This window comes from Epinephelus fuscoguttatus, linkage group LG19 (genome assembly GCF_011397635.1).
Source record: "Epinephelus fuscoguttatus linkage group LG19, E.fuscoguttatus.final_Chr_v1".
NCBI classification, from domain to species: domain Eukaryota; kingdom Metazoa; phylum Chordata; class Actinopteri; order Perciformes; family Serranidae; genus Epinephelus; species Epinephelus fuscoguttatus.
In genome coordinates this window covers 6,114,519-6,137,875 of record NC_064770.1, presented here as the reverse complement: position 1 = coordinate 6,137,875, position 23,357 = coordinate 6,114,519, and the positions used below count along the sequence as shown (strand labels likewise).

The 23,357-nt window shown below is 39.0% G+C and overlaps 1 protein-coding gene across 1 annotated transcript in view; it reads right to left on the bottom strand.

Annotated features, from left to right (window-relative positions):
- The window catches only part of ppl (periplakin), a 30,367-nt gene extending 7,685 nt beyond the window's left edge, over window positions 1-22,682 (bottom strand). The window contains exons 1-20 of the mRNA XM_049560179.1: window positions 22,376-22,682; window positions 16,039-16,138; window positions 14,051-14,205; window positions 13,390-13,510; window positions 11,218-11,343; window positions 10,711-10,752; window positions 9,301-9,462; window positions 9,043-9,150; window positions 8,188-8,283; window positions 7,960-8,082; window positions 7,712-7,858; window positions 5,432-5,583; window positions 5,222-5,325; window positions 3,493-3,653; window positions 3,174-3,352; window positions 1,654-1,792; window positions 999-1,192; window positions 716-866; window positions 539-622; window positions 319-435 (exon numbers count right to left, since the gene is read on the bottom strand). Of these exons, the coding sequence (XP_049416136.1) occupies window positions 319-435; window positions 539-622; window positions 716-866; window positions 999-1,192; window positions 1,654-1,792; window positions 3,174-3,352; window positions 3,493-3,653; window positions 5,222-5,325; window positions 5,432-5,583; window positions 7,712-7,858; window positions 7,960-8,082; window positions 8,188-8,283; window positions 9,043-9,150; window positions 9,301-9,462; window positions 10,711-10,752; window positions 11,218-11,343; window positions 13,390-13,510; window positions 14,051-14,205; window positions 16,039-16,138; window positions 22,376-22,425 (2,511 nt within the window). The 5' untranslated portion in view covers window positions 22,426-22,682. The remainder of the gene's footprint in view (window positions 1-318; window positions 436-538; window positions 623-715; window positions 867-998; window positions 1,193-1,653; window positions 1,793-3,173; window positions 3,353-3,492; window positions 3,654-5,221; window positions 5,326-5,431; window positions 5,584-7,711; window positions 7,859-7,959; window positions 8,083-8,187; window positions 8,284-9,042; window positions 9,151-9,300; window positions 9,463-10,710; window positions 10,753-11,217; window positions 11,344-13,389; window positions 13,511-14,050; window positions 14,206-16,038; window positions 16,139-22,375) is intronic.
- Between the last annotated feature and the right edge of the window lie 675 nt (window positions 22,683-23,357).

Genomic DNA, 23,357 nt, shown 5'->3' with positions numbered 1-23,357 from the left:
CAAACTCCATTGACCAAAACAGTAATTTTTGCTCACTGAACATGGGGGCTGTCAGTCTACCGCTGATTCGATCATTTAGTTAGTTTGTGTTATTGTGTGACTTTGGTGAATCCGAACTAACCCTTTTCAATGCTAAAGTCACATAATAACACAAACAAAATAACTACTACTACTTCTACATATATATACTGTCTTCAAAAAACACTTCAAAAAATTTGAGATATCCCATAGAATTACTTGTTCATTTCACTGCAGTCATCTACAAAAGATATTCTGACTGAATTGAAACATCATGTCAGCTTGGCGGTTGTGCCTCACCTCTGCCTTGACTCTCATTGCAGGTGATTCCAATCTGCTTCTCTTGTATGTCTGAGGCACAAGTCCATCATCAAGATCGAGGATTGATTTAAACTTCTCCGTTTCATTCTCATAGTCCTACAAAGAAGTATCAGTAAACCATTACTCAGCCTTCATCTTATTGTATTTCTGCAAATTGAAGGTAGTGATGTGGTGATTAAGTCCATGTAGAATATCTTACTTTGACAGCTTGTTGGTAAAGCTGAGCATTTTTGGACACGTTGTTCAAGTCAGACTCCTTTCTGGTAATATCAGAGATCAAGTTCTGTAGAAAACAAAGAAGTTGTTAAAAGCATTGTTATACAGTACACCAAGAAATATGCAGAGTCCAAATCGCCCTGCTGCTCATCACTCTCACCTTTTGATTCTTCAGCTTGGTCTCCACTTGTCTTGCATCATCAGTTTCATTGGGCTCGTAGTTTGGGACACGAGACAACCAGTTGTTCAGATTGTCATAATCATTGCTGTAATTTTTGTATGCCATCTTGGCTCTCTGCAAGCTTTGAGACCTGCAATACACACCAAAAGAGCTCATTATAAAGAAATATAGGTCTATATGATTTGTGTTGCTCAGTATTTCCTCCAGTAATTACTGTTGTACAGATCTTAGTGAACTTCCTGTCCTTTTCTCAAGACTTCACCTGATGTCAGTCTGCTTGTTGAGGTTGTTGAAACGCTTGTTGAGCTTCTGAACTTCTGCCTTTTGCCTCTCAATGTCGGGACAGTGCTCTTGGAATTTGGTGGCCATGTTGTCACAGCTGTTTTGAGCCAAACGCAGGTTCTGCTCCGTCTCAGCGATAGCTGACCTCTTGGACCTCAGTTCTGATGCAATATCCTAACAGAGTAGCAAGGCAGACTGATTAAATATACACAGTAATGTGTTCTTTAGGAAAGAATAATACAGACAAGTCAATGATGAAATGAGGGAGTGTGTGGAGGCTTTCTTTCTTTTTAGAGTTTATCTCTCACATTCAGCATTTCACTAATGTTGGACTGTATATTTGGTGATAAAGGCACCATCTTTTTACTTGCATACATTTCACTGAAACTGGATGATTGATTGATTGATTGATTGATTGATCAAGACGTGTTCATATGCATGTAAACGTGTCCTTGTGTGCATCCACAGGATACAAGCAAATTGGGGACTTGCTGATAGATATGAAGCTCCATAGTACTACTTACAATCAAAAACTCCATGGTGTAACTTTAGTCTTCTATTTACCAGTATGCCCTTTCTCAGTCTGAGTGGGATGTCATAATAGTATGTGCCAAGGAATGAAAGAGCCATCTTACCCCAAGCTCCCGCTGTGTTTTCTCCATTGATGAGATGTCAGAAGGAGCAACCTCCTCCCTGGCCAGCCTGTTCTCATAGGTGGACAGTAAAGTCTTTCCATTTTGAAGGGAATTCTCCAGCTGGTTGGAATTCTTCAGTCTAAAACAAAGGTCAGAGCAGTTATTAGGTGAGTACAAATGCATGTAATTCAACAAAATGATTTTAACCCATTTAAATCTGATTTAAGGATATAATATGTAACTTTTCTGCATTACAAAGACATGTTTCCAACAATGTTTAAACCCAGAGAAATTTGTAATTTTAATCAAGGACATGTTCCGTGTCATTTGGACACCATTGCCCATCTGTCTGCCAGAAGCTGTCTGTTTATCCATTTTTAAGCCACATTTTTACTATACACTGTCTATATGTTTTATCTGGATGAAGAATTTTAAAACCTACAATCAAGAGGGAAGTTTAACATTCACACATACTACCCCACACTGTTTTAATGCGAAGCTGGTTGAAGTTCGACAAGGTATCCCTTCAAGTTATCGGAGAAACAAGCTGAGCAAATGGCTGCAGCCCCTGCGATGTTGAACAGCAACGGAGAAAAACAGATTTTTATAGTGAAATCACTTTTTTCAGTGTTTTTCACTGATTTAAATCACTGGGTCCATCTTTTTTGGACAGGAAGAGACCTCTAGAAACACTTTGGCTCCCGATAAAAACCTCCTGAATGTCTGTATCTTATGAGTAATCAGAGAAAAAAAGGTTAGCACACATTAGCAGAAGCTGGGCCAGCAACCCCTTTGTGATAGGCTGACCAGCATTGTAGAAACACAGATTTTAAAGGTGAAAAAAGATCTGTTTGTTTTGGAGAGGAAGAGACCTCTGCGGATAATTGACTGACATTGACTGATAAACTGACTGCAATGCGAGCATTGCTCTGTCTTTTACTATTGTTGGAGTGAGACACACCTAGCAGCAGCGTACTACAAACCCAGCTGGCATTGCACGTCAATACGATGTCAAAAAGATGTTGGACTCTTAGGCCGGACAGACATTACATTTTGGTTGGAATGAAAATCGTATATTTAAATGACGATGTTAGAAGTTTATGTTGTGTGGAGAATAACCTTTAATGACCTAACTTTTTGAAGATGCTGGGTTTTGTTCTCCATACCTTAAGACTAAATGTTGTTATGCTAGAATAAAATGGCATTGCCATGAGACGTGGATTTTTTTTACTTAACACCAAATTAAAAGAAAGAAAATATCATTGTCATCTGTCATCAGTATTCTATTAAAAACTGACTGTGGCATTTGATATTGTCAGGATATTAAATTTTGGTCATCGCAACGAACCGACATCACAACCTAAATTCAACCAAATATCAACACATAACAACATTATGGCCAACTGGGATTTTGTACGCTTATAAGGAATTCAGAAACAGGAACCATAGAGGAATACTGCTCTAACAGCAATCACAACTACAACAGAAGATTACACTGAAATACATTTTAAGCTCCATACTTCTCCTGAGAGCACTGAAGAAGCTGCTCGATCTTGTCATACTTCTTGTCAGTTTCATCCACCTTGCTGTAAAGTTGAGGAGCACTGGCACAATTTGGATTTGCGGCCAAGAAGCTTCTTGCTTCCTGCACTTTAGAGGACTTCTCTGGTTCAATCTTACTGACAGCAGCAGCAATGTCCTGAAAGGAAATGTCAGGGGTTGGTGAACTGTAAAATGCATGTACTCTCTCTAAGCTTTTTGAACTAAATTGAGAGATATATGTGCTTTGTGAAACAGGATTGTTTGGATCCAACAACATAATGAAGTTGAAATCATCACCTTTATATCCTGCAGGCGGTCAGCGCTGTCCTGCACTGGCCGGTTCTGCTCCAGTGGCGGGCGCACTAGACCATAAATGGCTTTCTCCTGTTTGCCAAGGTCACTGGTGACCTTGTCCAGACCAGCCATCAGCTGGCGGCACTGCTGCTCCTGCTTGTCTCCTGAGGTCACACAAAATCACAACATGATGATCTTCATTATTTGGCTTCATCTGTTTTCTTCAGTGGCACAGAGTGACAGCTCTGGTAGCCAGTATATCGTCTTATCTGGAACTGACACATTGTACTTTACAAAGGCATTGCTGAGATCTGGAGACATAACGACAACCATACAGCACACTCCGGCCCAACAAGAAACTTTTGTGGTTAAACTGAAAGAGCGCACCTGCAGTGATAATCATCTCTCACTGTGGAGGAAAACAGAGTGTGCACAACTACAGTACAGCAGGCCAAATTGTGATGGGTGTTTACACCAGACAGTTTGGTAATCGTTGTACTGTTTGTCTGTTCGAGTTGTTTTTTTTACAAATAAGTTTGACTAATAGAGTTTGTTTCCAACCTGTCTGATCATCCCACAGCTTTCCTGCCCTATCAGACTTCTTTTTACTGATGTAACTGTGTTCTCACATCCTGGCAGTTAACTTGGTGGCTAAAATATCATCTAAACCAACAGAATCAATCGCCAAACCTATGATAGTAAAATCCAAGCTCTGTGATACAATATCTATTTAATCTGAAGTATTCTTTAAATACCAACACTCCTCTTAATTGCAAACTTAGCTGTTGTAATATTCCTGTCTTGTAATTACATACTCACCTGAACAAGATTAAGTTTTAGTTAGGTTTTCGTGCTAACTGTTTTGACAGATGCTGAGCTTAGCTTAACTATTGGGGCCTGTGCTACGGAGCAAGGTCAACATACACAGGATATTTTTGGTTGTATGGCCTCACTAATACATAACACAAAAACACTTCAAGGTAATGCCAGACTGTTTCTGCTACCAAAGTAAAGAGTGGAGAAGTAGTTAATGACTGATGACTGTCTGTCTGACGGTCAGGTTGTTAGAGTTCACTAAAACTAAACTAAAAACTAAAACCAGGTGGGAAAATTAGAGTTACCGCCTCACAGTTGTATGTCTCCATGAACCAGTCAATTTGCAGTGACAGTTTACATCCATGTCTGTCCAGCCTTTGTGTAGCTATGACAGTTGACAATGCTTTAAATAGGGACGTTGCTGTACAGAAGCTACAAATTCTTTAACGGAGAGGATCTATACAATTGGCACAGTGTCAAGATGGACACCCAAGATTAGTGGCACATAATCAGTGTGACAATAAAAATAAAAAAAAATTAAAACTGACTGAAACAATATTATGTACTTTGAAATCTTAAATTAAATAAAAATATACAGGAAATGTCTTTAGTTTTACTCTGGTCAAATTTGTCAACACCACAAGCATGAGGAGGTATTGGTGCATATATGTATTGAAAATATGATCAAATTTTTATTTAGTTTCTTTTTGAATATTAATAATACATTACATATCCTGCCATACATCCTGGTTTGTATAAATACACACGATTTTTCTTCAGAAGTAAAACTGTGAGGTCACAGCATATTAAATTAAATAATCAAATTAGAACAAGAAATAAATCAAGCTACTTGAATGTGAAGATGTGATGTGTTTTCTAAAAGCTGAAACATGGCAGAATTGAATGCATTGTGTACCTGTGCCAGTCCCACTCGCCTTCTTCAGCTCATCAAAGCGTTTCTGCAGAGTTACCTTGTTGCCTGCAATCTTCTGCTTGATGGCTTTTTGCTGGTTGGCCAGGCTGCAAGCACACAGTGTAAAAAACTGTTACCGCTGCACTGGAATAAAATACAATTGAGTTTGTGAACCAGTGAGTGTTGTTTTTGTACATGTTCATATACACTCACTTGTCAGAGATGGCCACTGCCTCAGGGTCAGTGGGGGGGATCATGAAGCAGACGGCCGGTGCAGTGAGTTTACGTCCAGCTGCATCCTTCACGTCCCATTTGTTGCCATTGTTCCGGAGCAGTTGGTATCTCTCCCCACGCAAAATCGGCCCCTGTACACGTCCAATAATTACAATCTGTCATCTACTACTGGACCACAATATAGTTGCACATTTACAACAAAACAAACACACAGCTTTCATCAAAACATAGTTGACAGATTCATATTTGCATAATAATATGAATGCATAGATAATACAGACATTTAAACAGGCTTTTAAATGTTACTTTTACTCATTTTGTTGTGGGCTCTGGCTAACCATGATTTGTTATAGGAGTCTGACCAATCACAGCGCTTGCTGCTCTGTGGAGGACTTGAACTTGGTTCAGATTATTGGTGACGACAAAGGATTTGTTAGAAGGCATCTGGTGAACACCACAGGAGATAATGAAAGAGAATCTGGAAGCCTTTTTAACATATATACTGTAATTCAGTAGTAAAATCCAGCTGTAATTCATTTCAGTTTGAAACAACAGATATGGAGCCTCAAAGGGGTTAATATCAAATAAATGAATAAGACACAAACAATCAATGAATACATTGAGTAAAATGAATAATACAGACAATTGCCAATGATGTAAGAAAACTCTATTTCTATTCTGTTCTCTGTAAATCAGTGGACTCATATGTTTGAGCATTACAACCTCATTAAATGAGTCATTTCACTGTCGGGATTTAATCCATTTGCTCTAATAACATGTGGAAAGTCTAGAAGAGCTGCACAATTGAATCTTCTTATCCCCATTCAAGATAGTGGAGTGCTACACAGGAAGTAGCCGTCTCAGCCAGTGGAAGGTATCACTCGACAACTGTAAGTCTCTAATGTGCCTGCTTAAACAGTGTGGAGGCAGTGATGATAATCCCCAGATCATCCCGGTAAATCCATATGCTACAGTTGAACCCTTTTGGCTTCATATGCCACGAACTATCAAGGAATGAATAGGGTCATGCCTCCAATGCTGTATCCAGTTCTCTTGATACATCCATGGTTAAAATGCCCAACATGTTCACATGTTTGCCTGCTACTAAAAAAATGGTTTTGATCTCTATAGCTAATTTACATGTGCATGACAACTGTACAGGGGGCTGAGTTTCTATATAACTCACCTGCTTAAATGTTATTAAGGCTTACTGTTATGCATAATCAAGGGCATGGCTGCATTGAGTGACAGGTGGGGCTGTCCATTGACAAGTCATTACCATGGTTACAATGATAATAAGGTAACACAACCATGGTGTAACCCCAAACTTACAGAGTCGTAGCCAAAGCTGTTGCTATCTCAGTGTGTTTTCAGTTCATGAAAGTTAATTGTAATGTTTTGGTTGCCTTAAAAAAGTCTTGCTCAGTGTTTGATTGTAAGGAAGACCCTCTAAGGAGTCTGATATTTAGTTTTTCAAACAGAAAAATCCTTTCAAACCTGACAAAACAGATTTGTGTCCCAGGACATTGCCATGCAAATGATTAAGAGTAGGACTGATTAAAAAAAAAAAGCCCCTCAAAAAAGGATTGCTGGGTTTGAGGACATAAATGTTTACACCTGCTAGTGAGCATACACTTTTGTACTGCACATGATGGCCAATAATGACAACCTTGTAGAAAATAACTATAACCTGAAATCATCAAGGTCAAGAGACAGCATACACATGATGAGCTTTGCTACACCTAAGCTAAAGAGCTCCATCGGCTCCAGTCACAATCTTTTTAAAATCCCCTGTGTTCTGATCCCCAGGGGTTTTAAATAAGATACTCAGTGTCAGCCTGGGCTCTCTTCTGAAGGGATCTGCATAAATTACATCACAAAACCAACAAGTTATAGGCCCAGTATTTAGAAAAAGGGAAGCAATGGGAGTGTGCTTACTTGTGCACTCTTATATCAGAGAACATCCTGATAGAGCACTGATAGCAACTGACAGAGAAAAATGACTTCAAATAAAGATAGCATGATGTGCTCTGAGTTGAAATGGGGTCACCCCAGCACAAAAAAGAAAATAAAGTGATGAAGATGAAGGATATAAGATATAAGATGTATGACTTTTCTATGATGTTAAGGAACAAGTGGCCTCTGATATTAGCTTTGAGTTGAATCTAAATGTCCAGACTTCACCAAGTGACAAATGCCATGTTATAGCAGCTGCACTACAAAATGGTTAGTACTAACTTTCAGCAACACACTACATACCTCATCTGTGTCAAACTCGCACAGAGCCTCAACTGGCAATATCTTTGAGGGGGTTTCTCTGCGGAAGTGAAGAGGTGAAACCTGCAGGCTGCGCTTCTGAAGAGCCTTGATCTTTTCTTCAAAGTTGTCCATGGCCTTGGCTTGGTCCTACACACACACACACACACACACACACACACACAGTGCACCATATTTTTCAGTGTTGTAGAAGCAGTCGGTGGTACTACCTAATGTAGAGAAATACTCACATCCAGCTCCCTGATCAGACCCTCCATCTGATACACATCTTTGAACTCTGGGTTGTACTTCTGGTTGAGCTCTGTATCCATCCGCTTCAGTAGATCCTGAGTGTCACGCGCTTCCTTTTGGTACTAAGAACACACACAGACACCAATGAGCTTTACCTGTTTAAATGTGTACATGTGTTAGAAGTTTGTACAGTTCTGTGGAGTGCTTATCTGTCGACTGTGTCTAACCTTGTGGTACTCATTCAAGAGTTTGAGGTGGTTTTCCTCACAGATGAGCAGGTTCAGGTACTCCTTCCAGTCAGCGTGGACTGCCTCCATATGAGCCTGAGAAACAACAATATGTGTAAGCATGTGATCATTAAAATAAAGAGAAGTAATTTCATAGTCAAAGCACATTTTAAAATATAGCTGCGATTCTGGGATTCAAGCCAGCAAGGACTGTTAGAAGTTGAAGTTGCATTAAAGATAATTAACAGGTTTTATAAAGATCAAACAGAAGCTAATTCATTGTTGTGTCAAATCTTTGCTGGGCCAGGCTCTCCTTTGGCAGCACTGTGGACCTCTATTGGTCAGTTGCAGAAACATTTTGGGGACATGCTTCAATAGCTTCACTAAAAATATTTACCAAGTCTGGTAATGTTTGGAAAAAACTGTCATTGATTTATTTACAAATTTTGCACCAGGCCATTGCACTTGTTTGGAGGTGGTGGCGCCCTCTATTGAGTGATTTTGAAATAGTTTTACACATGTGGCTCAACACTGTTATGACACATATCTTACAAGTTTTGGAATGATTGGACAAACAAAATCAGATTTATAGTCTGATTTGTGTTAAGCCTTCAGGCTTCAACCCCCAACAAGTTTACCAATGTGCTGTACATTTTTCAAGGCAGGGTTAATCAGCATATCAGTAAAAGAAAATTTAATCTTTATGAAAGATAAGTCCAAGCAGAAGCATGTATGGAAAGAAAAGAAGAGGGTCTGGTATTAATCCTTGGAGAACCCCAACAGAGTCAGTGTGGAAGTTCATAAAAGTAAAACTCTAAGAACGTATATGAAATGAGTAAATTAATGAGTCTGTACCTCAATAACATTCTTCCCTGGATGATCAGAGGCAACCAGCTTCTCTCCATCATCATTCAGTTTGGTGATGGTGGCCTCCTTGGACTCCAGACATTTACTGATGAAGTTCTGTTGGGGAAAGAAAGATGTGCTGAGAAAACTGGGGACCACATTGTTCTCATTTGTTATTGTCCATCCTTGTATACAGCAAGTAACATATACTGTACACTGATGCTCATTTTATATATGCAGCTTGTTTTTATTTGTCATGCGTCCTACCTCATACTGCCTCTGGCGAGCTGGGTAGTCCAGGTTGGTGTCACTCCAGTCATAGCCAATCCTCTCCTCAGCCTGCTGGTCCATCCAGTACAGCTCATTGGTGCAGCGCTGCATGTAGTCCCGCAAGCTCAGCAGGTTGCGCTGGCGTTCAGTGGAACTGGCCTAACCAAGAGAAGGAATAGCTTAGAGCCACTAACACATTTTCAAACATGATGACTCAGAATCCCTGGGAGCTATAGCACTAAGCTAACAAATTAATTTGAGAAAAGTACAGTCTTATATATGATAAAAAAAGTGTTAATCTACTGAAGGTTTGTAGTATTAGAAAGGTTTTGTCAAAGTAAAAGTAACCCATTTAGGTGAATTGAACAGTGTCTAAGTGCTTTAAAAAATGGTACGCTGTCATCTTGAAGCCCCTAGGTGTAGACTTTTTATGTAATTATATAATGCTTCAAATTATTCTGATGGATTTTTTTGTTTTGTTTTGTTTTTGTACAAAAATGAGACAATCTTGGTAAAAACTGGTGGTCTCTATGTGCTGACTCACTGCAGTCATCATGCCAATGTCACACTCCCTCAAAACTTGGGACATCTGTGGTATTGTGCTGTGTGATCAAACTGCACATTTTAAAGCAGTGTTTTATTGTGACCATCCCAAGGCACACCTGTGTAGTAATGATGCTGTTTAATCAGCATCTTGATATTTCACACCTGTCCTGTGGATGGATTATGTTGGAAAAAGATAAGTGCTTACTAACACAGATCTGAACAAAGTTGTGACCAAAATCTGAGAGAAATATATCTACTGAGTGCATAAAAAAGTCTTAGACCTGAAAAGGCTGGACACTGTAGTTTTTAACAAACATTAATCAAACAGAGGGAGGTAGTACATTTGTTGGGGGCTGTTTTCAATGTGTATTAATCTACATTTGGTGAGTATTTGTGGCAGCAGGACAGTGTATGAGGGATCGAATCTAAATGAAATACAGTGTGTGCCTTCAACACATTCATTATTGGTTTTGGTCGGCGCATGGGATTTGATGATAAGAGAAAAAATATAGAAAATAACCAGCCTGTAGTGTTTTGAACAAACGGAATGAATAATTTATTAGAATGTGAAGACTTTGACACTGGCAGGTGAAGACACATTGGGTGTGTGCATAATATGACACAATAAACTGCAAGGAAGTGTGTTTTTTTTTTTTTTTTACAGACAATATGGAACGACACAGAAACTCCCTGAGGGGCTAATAAAATCAGGCTGCTGATGAGGGATGGAATGGCTCTTCATTTAAGACCAGCCTACAGTCACAGGTTTGGCTGATTAAAATAACACACAGGTGATCAGGGAACACACAAAGTACACCCCCGGGGGCTGAGAAAATGAATGTGTGTGAGGGAGTTATTTACCAGTAGCTTGCTGTACTTCTGCTGGAGGCTATTGACGTATTCCTGAAGAAACAAAGAAAACAGGAAGAGTGAAAAACAAGATAAACAAGACAAGGGAGAAATTTTTAAACAGAGAACTTCTGCAAATTGCACACTACTGTGCACTGTGACTACAAATGGTCATTTGGAGAGTGAAGTACTCCTTTAGGTAAAAGTATGCAAGCTTTTAATCATAATAAGCAATTGTGCAATTTATTCTCAATATAAACAATGTAAAAAACATAGTGTTAACCATTCAGTGTTTGTGTTGTGGTTGTTTGCACATGTGTTGCTAATGCTATTTCTTTAGTTAGGGTTACATTATTTTGTCTTTTTTTGTGACTAATAAATAACCAAAACATACAGTATAATATCCAGTTCAACCAATATATCTAATCAACTAACGGTTACATGACTACTACTGCTCATCAAACCCAAACCCAAAATAAAACCTGACGTCATTCAGTTTTTCTGGTTTCCTGCTTGTACCTTGTCTCCGCTGCCGGAGATGTGAGGAGCCAGAGCCTCCACCTCGCTGTGGAAGATGTTGTGTTCCTCCACCTCATTCTCCACAGATGGCAGGTCCTGGCCAAAGCCCTTGTTGTTCAGGTTGTCCTGAGCAAAGAGACAAAACAACAAACTTTAGACCACACCAACACATGCAAACAGTTTGGACTTCACTTTGTCTGGCTACTACTTATATTAACTGTGGCTGTAATATTGTTGAAATGACCAGGCAGTATACGTAGAAAGTCGATTAGTAGTCGACAGTGTAAGAGCTTAGGGCCTTCACTATGCACAGTATGTAATAGTCCACATTATGTCAAATCCCTATACATTGAATTGTTGTGTGCTGCGCCAAATGTAACTTTTTCAACAATATTTTCTCATGTGAAGAGATATCAACATTGTTTAATTTCTGCTTTGGTATTTTTTTTTTTTTTAACTTTGTCACCTTTAGACTGACTGATAATTTTTCCTATCACTCCTAATTCTTTAGATTGATCCAGTTTTTTTTTTTTTACTTCTTATAGCAGAGCTTTGTTAGTTCATTAATGCTGCATTCACAGAAATTTTAGCAACTTGGGACAGCAGTACAAGCTGTAAAACATCCTATCTAATGTGCTAGCAAACAGTTGCCTGTTTAAACACCCAACAGCCACAGAGCAATGTTAGCACTCATCAAGAGTCATGTGTTTGTCTACCTGATGGTCGAGAGCTCTCCTTTTAGCTCTGGTTTGGTCTCAACCAACGTCTGAGAAAAACTTTGTGTCTCTTTAGCTGCTAAATGTTCCACTATGTTGGCAAGGTAGTCTCTAACTGTGTCTGTCTGCTGATTGCTGCTGAACAGGTAGAGTATGGTGGGCTTAAAGGGCATTTCACTGAAAACAGCTGCATGCTGCTGCTGCAAACAAGGCCGATATTTGTTTAAAAAAAATTACTTACTATTTATGTAACTTTTTAATGAATCCCAGTAAGAAGAGCAAGACAAAATTTACCTACCCATAGTGTACGTGTCACTTTATCATGATCTAGTTTAGGAGTCTTTTTTTTTTAATTAAAATACATTTCTGACATCGGTTTCACATCTGGTTTCAGTAAGTAATGACAGTGACTCTGGACTGAACCTGTTTTTTGTAAACTACTTTGGACCCAAGATGGTCTTAACTTTTGTACAAGACTGTGGATGTACAAGAGAAAGTGTGCATTAAGTTAGCTAAAATCTGATACATTAAAAAAATGGAATTTCTACTGAGCTATGTATGTCTCTGTGAACCAAGTTGTAGTTACAGTTCTGTGAAAACATGGATGCTTTACACATATCCGCTGCGACCATCTAATTCTAATCAGGTCATTGCTAGTCCAAGTGGATATTTGTGCCAAATTTGAGAAAATTCCCTCAAAGCATTCTTGAGATATTGCGTTTACAAGGATGAGATGGACAAGGTCAGAGTGACCTTGACCTTTGACCTTTTACCACCAAATTCTAATCATTTTATAATTGACTTAACGTGGATATTTGTGCCAAATCTGAAGAAATTCTCTCAAGGTATTCTTGAGATATCGCGTTCACAAGAGTGAGACAAACCCAAGATCACGGTGACCTTGAGCTTTGACCACCAAAATATAATCAGTTTATTGTTGATTACAAGTGGACGTTTGTGCCAAATTTAGAGAAATTCTCTTAAGGCATTTGTGGGATATCTTGGATGGATGGTCAATCTGAATATATAATGTCACTGGCCATGCATAAAAACACATTAGGAACATCAGGAAAGCATACAGATGAGTGACTTGACAATATATATCATGTATTTTCAAATTGTATTTTTCCTAATTATACAATTATAGATATGAAAGGTAAGGTCTGGGAAATATATCAGTGTTATTTTGATATTATGATATGAGACTAGATGTCATCTTAGATTTTAAATATTGTAGTTTGGTAAGTGTTGTCTTTTCCTAGTTTTAAAGACTGCATTACAGTAAAGTGATGATTATTGATCGAAAATTTCAGTACGTAGATATTCTGTGAAAGCAAAAACACTCAACCCTACAATATTGTCACAATATTGATATCGAGGTATTTGGTCAAAAATATTGTGATATTTGATTTTCTCACAGTGGTACCCTGTGTGAGTGTACAGGTCTGCTTCCTACCAATTTCTCATCCATCATGGTGCCCCAGTTAATGCTGGGCTTCCCCTCAGTGCGGGTCAGGTGGTAGATACGTTCATGGTCCTCTCTCAGCTTCATCACTTTCTCACGCAGCTGCTTCATGCTGAACACACACACACACACACACACACACTCACTGAATTCCTTAAATTCAGCATGGCAAGACAAAAGACTAAACTTCTGACTAAAGAATCATGAGCTATTGATGGTAGCTTAACAACGATTGCAAAAATGGCAAAATGGAAGCTATTAGAAATAATTAGCAAATGAAAACAGTCTTTCTGTCAGAGAAGATCAACTGAGAGCAGACGAGTAGGGACACTGTTGCTGCACTGATGGAATTAGTGTTGTGGAAATTAACATTATACCTAATTTATAAAAACAAATAGGCCTAAGCAGGCCCAACCACATTTGCATTAACTAGGGAACTGGGAAATTAAGGTTTGTCTCTTATGCAGTATAATTTTGCTCAGAATAATGTCCTGGTTCCCTCTGCCACTGAGGTATATATTTATGACTTCACCAAATGGCGTCAGCTTGCTGACATTAACACACATGTCATCTTCTGGATATTGTAGTTTAGATATTTTGGTAATGTCACACAGCACAGTTAGTAAAAGCCCAGGAGCTGAGTGCTACTGACTCTTTTTCTATCATCTCTGCCTGTGGATGCTGGAGGCGCTTGGCGTTGATGGCGTCCTCATCCAGGCCATTGAGCAGCTCCAGAGAGCTGAGGATTCTCTTGTTGGTGTCATCCTGATACAGAGGCTGCTTCCCCTCATTAATCTTACTCACATCCTGCAGGATAATGTCAGAAAGTCAGTCAGGTGCAGTCAGACACTTCTGCTTGTTGTTTAAATCTAAGTAAAGACAAACAGCTGCAGAATACACAAACAAAGTGAAGCACATGTTTTTGTCTGAATTTTCTTCCCTTCTTATAAGCTACTTTAGAAAATATAAGAGGTTGTTTTTATGGTGAGGAGTTGAATAGTGTTTTTTCTTTTGTTTTTAATTTTTACAATTGCTGAAAAGTCAGTGAAACAGAAGTTAGAGCAACTTTAGCTTCAGCGAAAAGGAATATGTGAGCTCGGTTTAGTTCTGTGAGATTTAAGTCAAATCCTCAAAATCTGATTGGAATTGGGATTAGAAGAAATGGGTGGGCTTAGTGACTGCAGTGTGATATGTGGCTGTAGAGAGATACAGCGCTGTTTGACTGTAAACATCCACACACACTCTCTCACCTGTGCCCTTAGAGTAGGAGGAAGAGGGTAAGGATTAAATGAGAACTTTGGACTTCAACCACATTCTTTTGAAATGTCAACAAAGTTTTTGCTGAAATCCAGACACACACCTCTCACTTAGATACTGCTCTGCCTGCAACCAACACTAGCTAATGGTCAAGTGTAGTTTTATATGATGGGCAGGGTTTGCTAGTCGCTACACTGTTTTTGTGTTTATCCCCATTAAAGTATTTGTTTGCTGTAGTTTAGATCTAATTAATCTAATCTTCTAAAAATACAAGCTTTGTTACAGCTGCAGAACAGAAAACATTAATTGATACAGTCAAGTGCATCTACAATGATCATTATACCCTGTAGTCCCCATTATTCAATAAATAAAATACAGACAGACACCAAAAAACCCAGATGATGTCATCAGAGTTCTAAAGGTGTGAGCTTGGAGACAACAAAAAGACTGCATTGTAAACTGCAGCCGTAGAGTCTGAGAGACATGGGTTTTACCTGGTAGGGAGAGTCTTCAGTAATGAGAGATACTTAGTTGCATTATGGGAAGTGTATGATCCAGTGTTTTTGGAAGCTGGCCCATACTAGTGACCAAAAGTCTGGACATTTATTGTTGTTGCTTCCATTCTTTTTTAATTAAATCTGTCTCTTGAAAATCCTCCAAGAGAAATATGACAAAAATTAAGCCAATGGGAAAGTGCCAAAAACTGCAGTTCCTCTAGTGGCCACTTGAGGCTGGCTCCAAGAGTAAGTCATTCCCCACAGACCCCTATGTTAAATGCTCAACTTTACAGGAGAAATTAATGTTTACAGCCTGGCACAAAAAAATGTTTTTGTCTTCATGGCATTTCAACATTCATGACAACTGAATGGGAGACATTTTTTTTTATAACTCTGCTGTTAAAATGTTATTAGGGCTTAAAATTACGCAACCATAAAGGCCACTTTACAGGACAGGAGCCAGATGTTCAGTTTTTCCAAATAGTATATTTTGTTTTAACGGTTGTGGCCTTTTTTTTCACTAGCAAAAATTAGCATTAGCATTATCACAGTAAACCATAGCTGTAAATACACCATGCTAACTAAGCTAGCAGCTAGCGTTAGGGTTATCGCCATCCTTATGTCTAAATACGGTCACTTCTGGCTCCAAAAAGACAAGACGGCGAAAGTCAAAATGCCAAATGGAAGGCTTCAAAATGGGAGTCGACAAACCAATGACGCCAAGGTGACTATGTCCATTATTTTATATAGTTTATGAATAAAATACAGAAAATAAACCTAAATAAAATAGCATTACACTAATGTATTGTTATTCATTAATCGTCTTGTATTTGTCAGTATTAACAGATCTCTGAGGCTTTTGGGAGACTGTATCATCAGACTGTACCTTGTTGAGATTCTGCTCGATGTCATAGCAGTTCTTCTCCACTTTATCAGCATTCTTCTGTAGTTTGTCGATCAGAGTGCTAAGTTCTGTGGCCGGAGCCCTGGAAGACAAACAGAGAGGTGAATGGGGACACTGTCTGTTATAGCCACTGTTTCCCACCTTAATTATCATCAGAGTCATTAATAGTGTAATTTTCAATCTCACTCTGAGTCACAGCAACCCTTACTCTATTTAATACTGTCATAGCGTATGAGAACATGTCGAAATGTCAGTGTTGATACTGAATACAAATCAACATCACAGAGGTCTTTATTCAGTTCATTAGAGCTGTAGCTTGAGTGGTCAGCTGGAACTTTGTATACTGCACACTTTATGGGAATGTCCATACATTTAAAAACCCAGAAGGCAGTAGATCCTAATGCTACAACAATTGCAATTAGTGAAACAAAACAAGCAATTTGAAGACATCACCTAGGATCTGACAGATAAATCAATAATGAAAACAGCCATTAGTTGCAGCCCTAAGAGATAAAAGATTATTAAAGCTAGCAGTGGAAATAGATTTGTATTTTCAAGAAGTTTATCCAGAGAGTGTTGCTAAAGGCATGGGGTTATTTAAATCCAATGATTTTTAACTCATTGAGAATATTCATTCACAATTATCTGCCAATTATATTTGATATTTTGTTGGCAAGGTCACATTTTTGGCACTAGAGTAATGGCAATCCTTTACTGTACCCTACTGTGATTCTTTACTGCACTCGACTGTGTTTCTTTACTATACTCTATTGTGTATTTTACTCCACTCTACTGTGTTTCTTTACTGTGCTCCTCATGTTTTGGCAGCATTGCCAGTCATACAGATCAAAAGTAAACCCATCTGTTGTCTAGACAAAGTGCCCTCTGCAGCCTGGGGTCTGTACTCTGCCAAAGATCTTTTGTAAGGGAAGACGCTCCAGTCTGTAACACCACTGTACAATCAGATGGACTCAATGTTTCTGTATTTCAAATAACTCCAACCCTATCTTGCATCACATCAATTTTAGGGTTTGCTTTCTCTCAGTTAAACTTTCATTCAAATCAAATAAGTCAAGTAGCTTGTGGAAGATAAGGTGTGTCAGATGAAGTAGGCTACAGCTGTTATCTCAATGTGTTGGTACATATCTAATGAAAATGTATGCAAATTTAAGTATCAGATCAGACTCTGCATCAGCAGATATCCAATGTTAAAGGACTCTCATTGGGATTGGAGCCAAAAAAAACTGATCCTTGATATTCACAGCTAATTTCATGGTGATCTGGACAATAATTGAAAATGTTGGATAGACAAACCAAACTAACATACTGTACACTGTAAACTCGTAGACTTTGTTGCTGGTGTGCTAAAATTCCTTTACTAATCAAAAACATTTTACATAATATGTATATTAGGTCTCCTTCAGAAAAACAAAAACACCATACATGGTTTGGATTTGTTCAAAATGACTCAAAACAACCTGAGTCTTAATAACACTGTGATATATACATCACATCTACTGTACATAATAAATGAGAACACTACCATATTGCAATGAGCTAGTTTTATAGCTATTGATGACTAAATTAGAAATAACCTGATGGCCTCTATTCAACATTTATTTCCTCTGGGGTGCTCATAACAAGAAGATGAGTCATAACACACACCATTGCCAGAAATGGATCTGACAGACTGGATGGAAATGATCATAACTCATTATAATATATAGCATTATATAACTGTCCCACTCAGAGTTCAATGAACACTCATTGGTAGGTATTGGTGCTGACAGGACACACACAGGTTTATAACACAGTTGACATATCTCCTTCAAGTGAATTAAACTAGCCCAGCAGGTTTTTGCCTCTCTGTGACTATTTGCACTCATTGTAATGTGTGTTAAAGAGCTTGTGGGAAGCATAAGCTCAGTGTTAATATGGAGCACGGAAACCAACCGTCTGATCACTTTCACGACTGTCTTGATGTATTCCTTTACCTGCCAACTTAAAGAGCAAGTTGTCCCTAAAGCCTGACTGATATATAAACATGCCCGATTTCACTGACTGATTTTATATTATGGTGTCTTAATTTGTAGTTTCAATTTATTCTGAGCTTTCAGTCTCTTAGACCCTCATCAGAGCATATATGAATCAACACTGGACAGGCAGGTAAGTGTAACCAATCTTAGTCTAATCACTGGGGGTATGCAACACACCTGTGCATAACCATGGTGGTAAAAGCTCCACCTCCTGGGAGTTGTAGTTTTTAAGTACTGAGTAGAGCACTGGGAGGCATACAAATTAAAGTATTATTGTTATAATACACCAAAATACAGAAAAAGTTGGAACATAGAGAATACAGAAACAACATATACAATCAGGAAGCACCTTATAATAGCTCCAAACAATTTCATTCCATTATAAATGGGGCTTTGAGAAGGTTCAGGCTCAAGCCATCATTAATCAGAGATCCCCAGATCTATAAAACAAACAGCTCAGAACAAAAGTAGGTAGGAAGGATATCAAGCAAAAGAAATCATGAACCAGTGAGCCCAGATTGTATAAGAAATGGATAAAAGAAATATCTTGGATTACAGTATAATCATCACAGTATCAAAATCCTCACTGAGACCCGTAGGCTGAAGTGCATCTAAAGTGTCAAATTCATGGTAAGTATCAAGTAATTCTAAGTCAGAAATACCAAAGATATGTGCGAGGTCATTCAGAAACAGTGTCTTCATTTCACTGTTTGTCCACCAGAGAGCACTAACAAGTTTATTATTGGTAGTGTAAAATGTCCCATTCAGTACATCTCTGTTACCTTTTCATCAACGTGGTGGTTCATTATCAAATATTGTGTTAAAGAAATAAATATTGGCGACATATTGTAATCAGACTTTTGGGGATATTGGTACCAACCTCAAAGATGCAGTGGCAATTTACTATATAAATTATTGAAAGAATTCCACACATCCATTTAACACTGTATATTTTTTACAGTGTACCCAAAATGATGTCTTCAAATGACACCAGGAAATGTTAGGACATTAATGTTACAGATTAACTACAACAAAGGCAATGCTCTTCACTGTACTTGAAACGTGACTTTGGTGTGTGTGTGTGTGTGTGTGTTATTGTGCCGGTGACAGGCACAGAGCAAAACGAGTCCATGTCTGTCGATTCAGAACCAACATCCATCTCCTCACACACACATTCACATCCACACCCATTCACCATTTGTACATAAGTTACATAACGTCTACTGAATGCACACTGGACGCTAACCTAAATTTCAAAGCCCCTGCTGGTTTTGAAATAAAATAATGTCAGAACAAGTTTGAACTAGTATATACTGTAGAGTTGTGCAGAAGCAGCTGATAGTTTGTCTGCCAAGGCCTTGCCAAATGAAAAATACCCTGAGGGGGATTTCTGTCTCTTTAGAGCACCACCTAATGATAGCAAACACGTACAGTTCTCTTTTCTCACCCAAACCAACAGACTGCACGTCTCCTAAATCACATGTATTTGGATTGCTTCTACACGACTCCATGCATGAGGACCAAAAGAACATCAACTGGTTGTTAAATGCAAGGCATAAACACAGTTGACAATACTATTCCCTTGCATGCATTGAAATGATTAAAAGTACTGGTTTGTACAGAGCATGTGTAGGAAAATTCATGTTTTCAAAGCAGATGTTTTTGTTCTTAAATTCAGAACAGATGAAAACTAACCCTGCCTTGGTCTTTTGTGTTTAGCAGTCATACTGACTGTGCTCAAAGATAATGGCCTTGTGTTACATAACAAGAAACTGTTTTCTTGATTCCCAGGATACTGCTTTTTAATCATAGTTCAAGTGTCTAAAAACAATGCTGGAATAATTTTACCTGCTCTACTATGTATTCTGTGCTCCAAACATCTTGTCAATAGTTTCCAGGGAGGCTCACTGGCTCTGATTCAATGTTTTGAGTGCGGTTATGTTGGTTCTGGGAAGGAACTGGCACCGGAGCGATAGCTTGAGAAACACAACTCAGATGTTTCCACAGGGAGAAGGTGAAATTAAAACCAGAAAGCTCTAGTACTATGTCATAGTGGGTGTGGAGGGCCGCTGCTGTTAGTGAGCGTCCCAGCAAAACACCAGTCCTGCTCTGTATCAGCTGCCTGCTCTCTGTCCATATGTTGCAGCTCTAGATACATGGATGGATTATGAAACAGTGGATCATTGGGCCTCCTATTGTGATTGTTTTACATGTCGTCGTTTTGTGCCTCTTGAGATTGATTTGCTTGTCTTAAAGGTCATTTCATATGACTCTGAAGTCATATTTCGCCTGTCTGTGGTTGTTTTGTGTGTCTTTGTTGTTGTTTTGGATTATGTGTCTTTGAGGTCGATTTACATATGTTCGTGATTGTTTTGTGTGATTTTGTTGTTATGAGTCTTTGAGGTTGTTTAATGTCTGTCTGTAGTTGTGCTTTGTAGTCGTATTGACTCTCTATGAGGCTTAGAGCTTCCCTGAACAACTGGGCCCCTGACCCTGTACTATCCATGTTGTTATAAGTAGAGATAATAAATTCCAAAGTATAAAGTGCCTCCTTGCTGCCTGTTTTATACTTTCCTCTTACCCAACTTTATATGAAGAGAAACATTATAACAACCCTAAACTAGAATTTCGCCTTATTATTTTTTGGATGCAAAGGTAGGCACTAATTCCAAGCTCCGAGGCTTTGGCGATCTAGCCATCTTTGGATCTAATGCTTCAACCTGAAGCTGTCATTAGCCTGACTAACACTGAGAGCTTGCTAGATACTGGAGATCAAAACACACTTTTTTTTTTCTTAACAAACATTAACTAAAAAAAGAGGAGCAACATGAGGAGAATGAAGCAGTGCACAAACTGTGTGTTAGTGGTACAGTAAATGTGAAGCACTGCATGATAAAATCTTATCTTTACTATCGCATCCTCACTATCTTGTTACCTGATGAGTAAAAACCAATAATAGCTATAAAAATGCAAATTAATCAGTGCTTTGGTATGGATTTCTTTGACTAAGTGATTTCAATTATTAAGATGCCACTGCATAGCACAGTACAAAGACTAGGAGCCCTTTGGCAGGAGATAAAGCATTCCTTTTCTCTTGATGGCTATTATAGAGTGGGTGGGGGGAACACACCTACACTAGAGAATTACTATTTGAAAAAAAAAGATTAGGCAATCTTTTGGTACTCGACACCAGAGGGTGTTATTTTTGAGGCCCCTGGCCCCCCTAACACCTGCTGAGTGACAGGGAGCATTACAGCATTCCTCTTTCTAGGTAGCTGGTTGAAAGTAGGACTCTTGGTTGAAATGTAAATGTGCAGCTTAGAGATAATGATTTAACTTCAGTCTCATCATATGCACTGTATCATTTCCAGGGTGGAAAGCTATACTGGTTTCACCTTCACCACACCAACCCAGTGAAATGACACGGTGACAGGGAAGGGCTTGGTGCAGCTATATGGTGGGAGAGGCTGCAAACCATTCCTCATTGTCTTTCTAAGGAGGACAGGCAAATACTTATCAAACCAGTTACTACAACTTTACTGCACAGCCTATCAACCACACCCTCAATGGAGTTAAAGCACAACTTGTGCAACCTAATCTACAATCTCTCGTTTTATCTTAAATAATCATTAATCATATGGACACCAGCTCATTTTATCCACATTGCATCCCAATCATATATTGAGTAGACTCAAACTATCTTAAGCCTTGCACCAAAACTGTTTTACTTGACAGTTTACCTTTAATAGTTTGCATGAAGCAAGTTAGACCACTATAGGGCGCGCCTCGTTCTCTAGTTGCGTGTACAATATATGCACCATACTCCATTAAAAACTGTACTTAATATAAATGACGACATCTGATAATGTTCTGTGTTCTGTGACTGAATACGATGTGATGTTTTATTCGCCAGGTATGTATTCCAAGTATGATACATTAATTATACTTCATTCTTATTTATTTGTACTTAAATACTTTTCACACTAGTCTTTAGCCTGCCCGCTACGGTGCATTTTGGTGGTGTAATAAAGGAGTTACTCATACTATTATTCCCATAATGAAGACACACTGAGGCATTAGGTAAAGTAAGTACAGGTAGCCTCGGTAATTGTGTGACTTCATCGCAAAGTAAGGTCACTTTAAATGGGACGTTTTTTGTATGACGTCTGGCAGTAGAGGTAAGGACGAGGAATACAACAAACCAGTTCCGTAAGATTCAAAACACAGCTTCACTGTGCGCAGAAGAAGTCATAGCTACTTCTAGAATAAAGCCTCCTACTTACGTTGACTTTGGTTGCGTTATAGCGGTGGTCCTGCTCTTTTTCTTGAACATGTTGACAGGTCACCTGTCTGTGGCTTCCGACAAGAAAACAATCCCAGCAGGACAGGTGAAGCTCAGCTGTGTGCGCGAGTCCTCTGCTCGTTCCGCTGCTCCTGGTGCGTTTGTGTCGTGTGTCAGATGTGTCCACACAGCCTTCTCGATGTCAGAGCTTCCACTCCCACAGACACTGTAGCAGCGACACTGCACTTATCCCCTCCTGGAACATTCACTTGAAGTTTTCACACCCTGCCTGTGTACCTGTCAGCCAGCGGAGGACAGGTGGGGCCACAGGGACAGGCCCCGCCCTCCCGCTGGCCTCTCAGGTATTCACAGCAGAACACACACACACACACACACACACACACACACACACACACACGCTAATATGCAAAACTACAGGAATAAAATAAGAAGTGCGTGTGAGAAATATGAATTAAATACAAAATCAGATTTAAAAAAAAGTTACTGGTGTCACTACAGTATAGGCTATTGCACATTAATATGCCAAAAAAATAAACAAATGCAAAGCTATATGAAACAGGGTGTGACAACAAATTTATGTTTTAAAGAAAACAAAATGTGTGTGTTTGTACAGTCAGTGTGTTGTAGTGCAGGCCAACATATTTACAGATTATGTTTTCAGCACAGAGTGGGAGAAGAGTATAACATGATGACATATATTAATAAACTATAGAGTCCATGAAGTCCTTTGGTGGGCTGCATGTGTACGTGGGTGAGTGAGCTACTTTGTAGCTGGGGGGTGTGGCAGCAGAGAGTACACTGGCTGAACCAGTCAGACAATGTCCTCCTACTATGTGAATGTTGTCTGTGTGTGTGTGTGTGTGTGTGTGTGTGTGTGTGTGTGTATGTGTGTGTGTGTGTGTGTGTGTGTGTGGTATGTGACAGTGATACTATGACTCTCCACAGGATTTCCAGGTGAACTA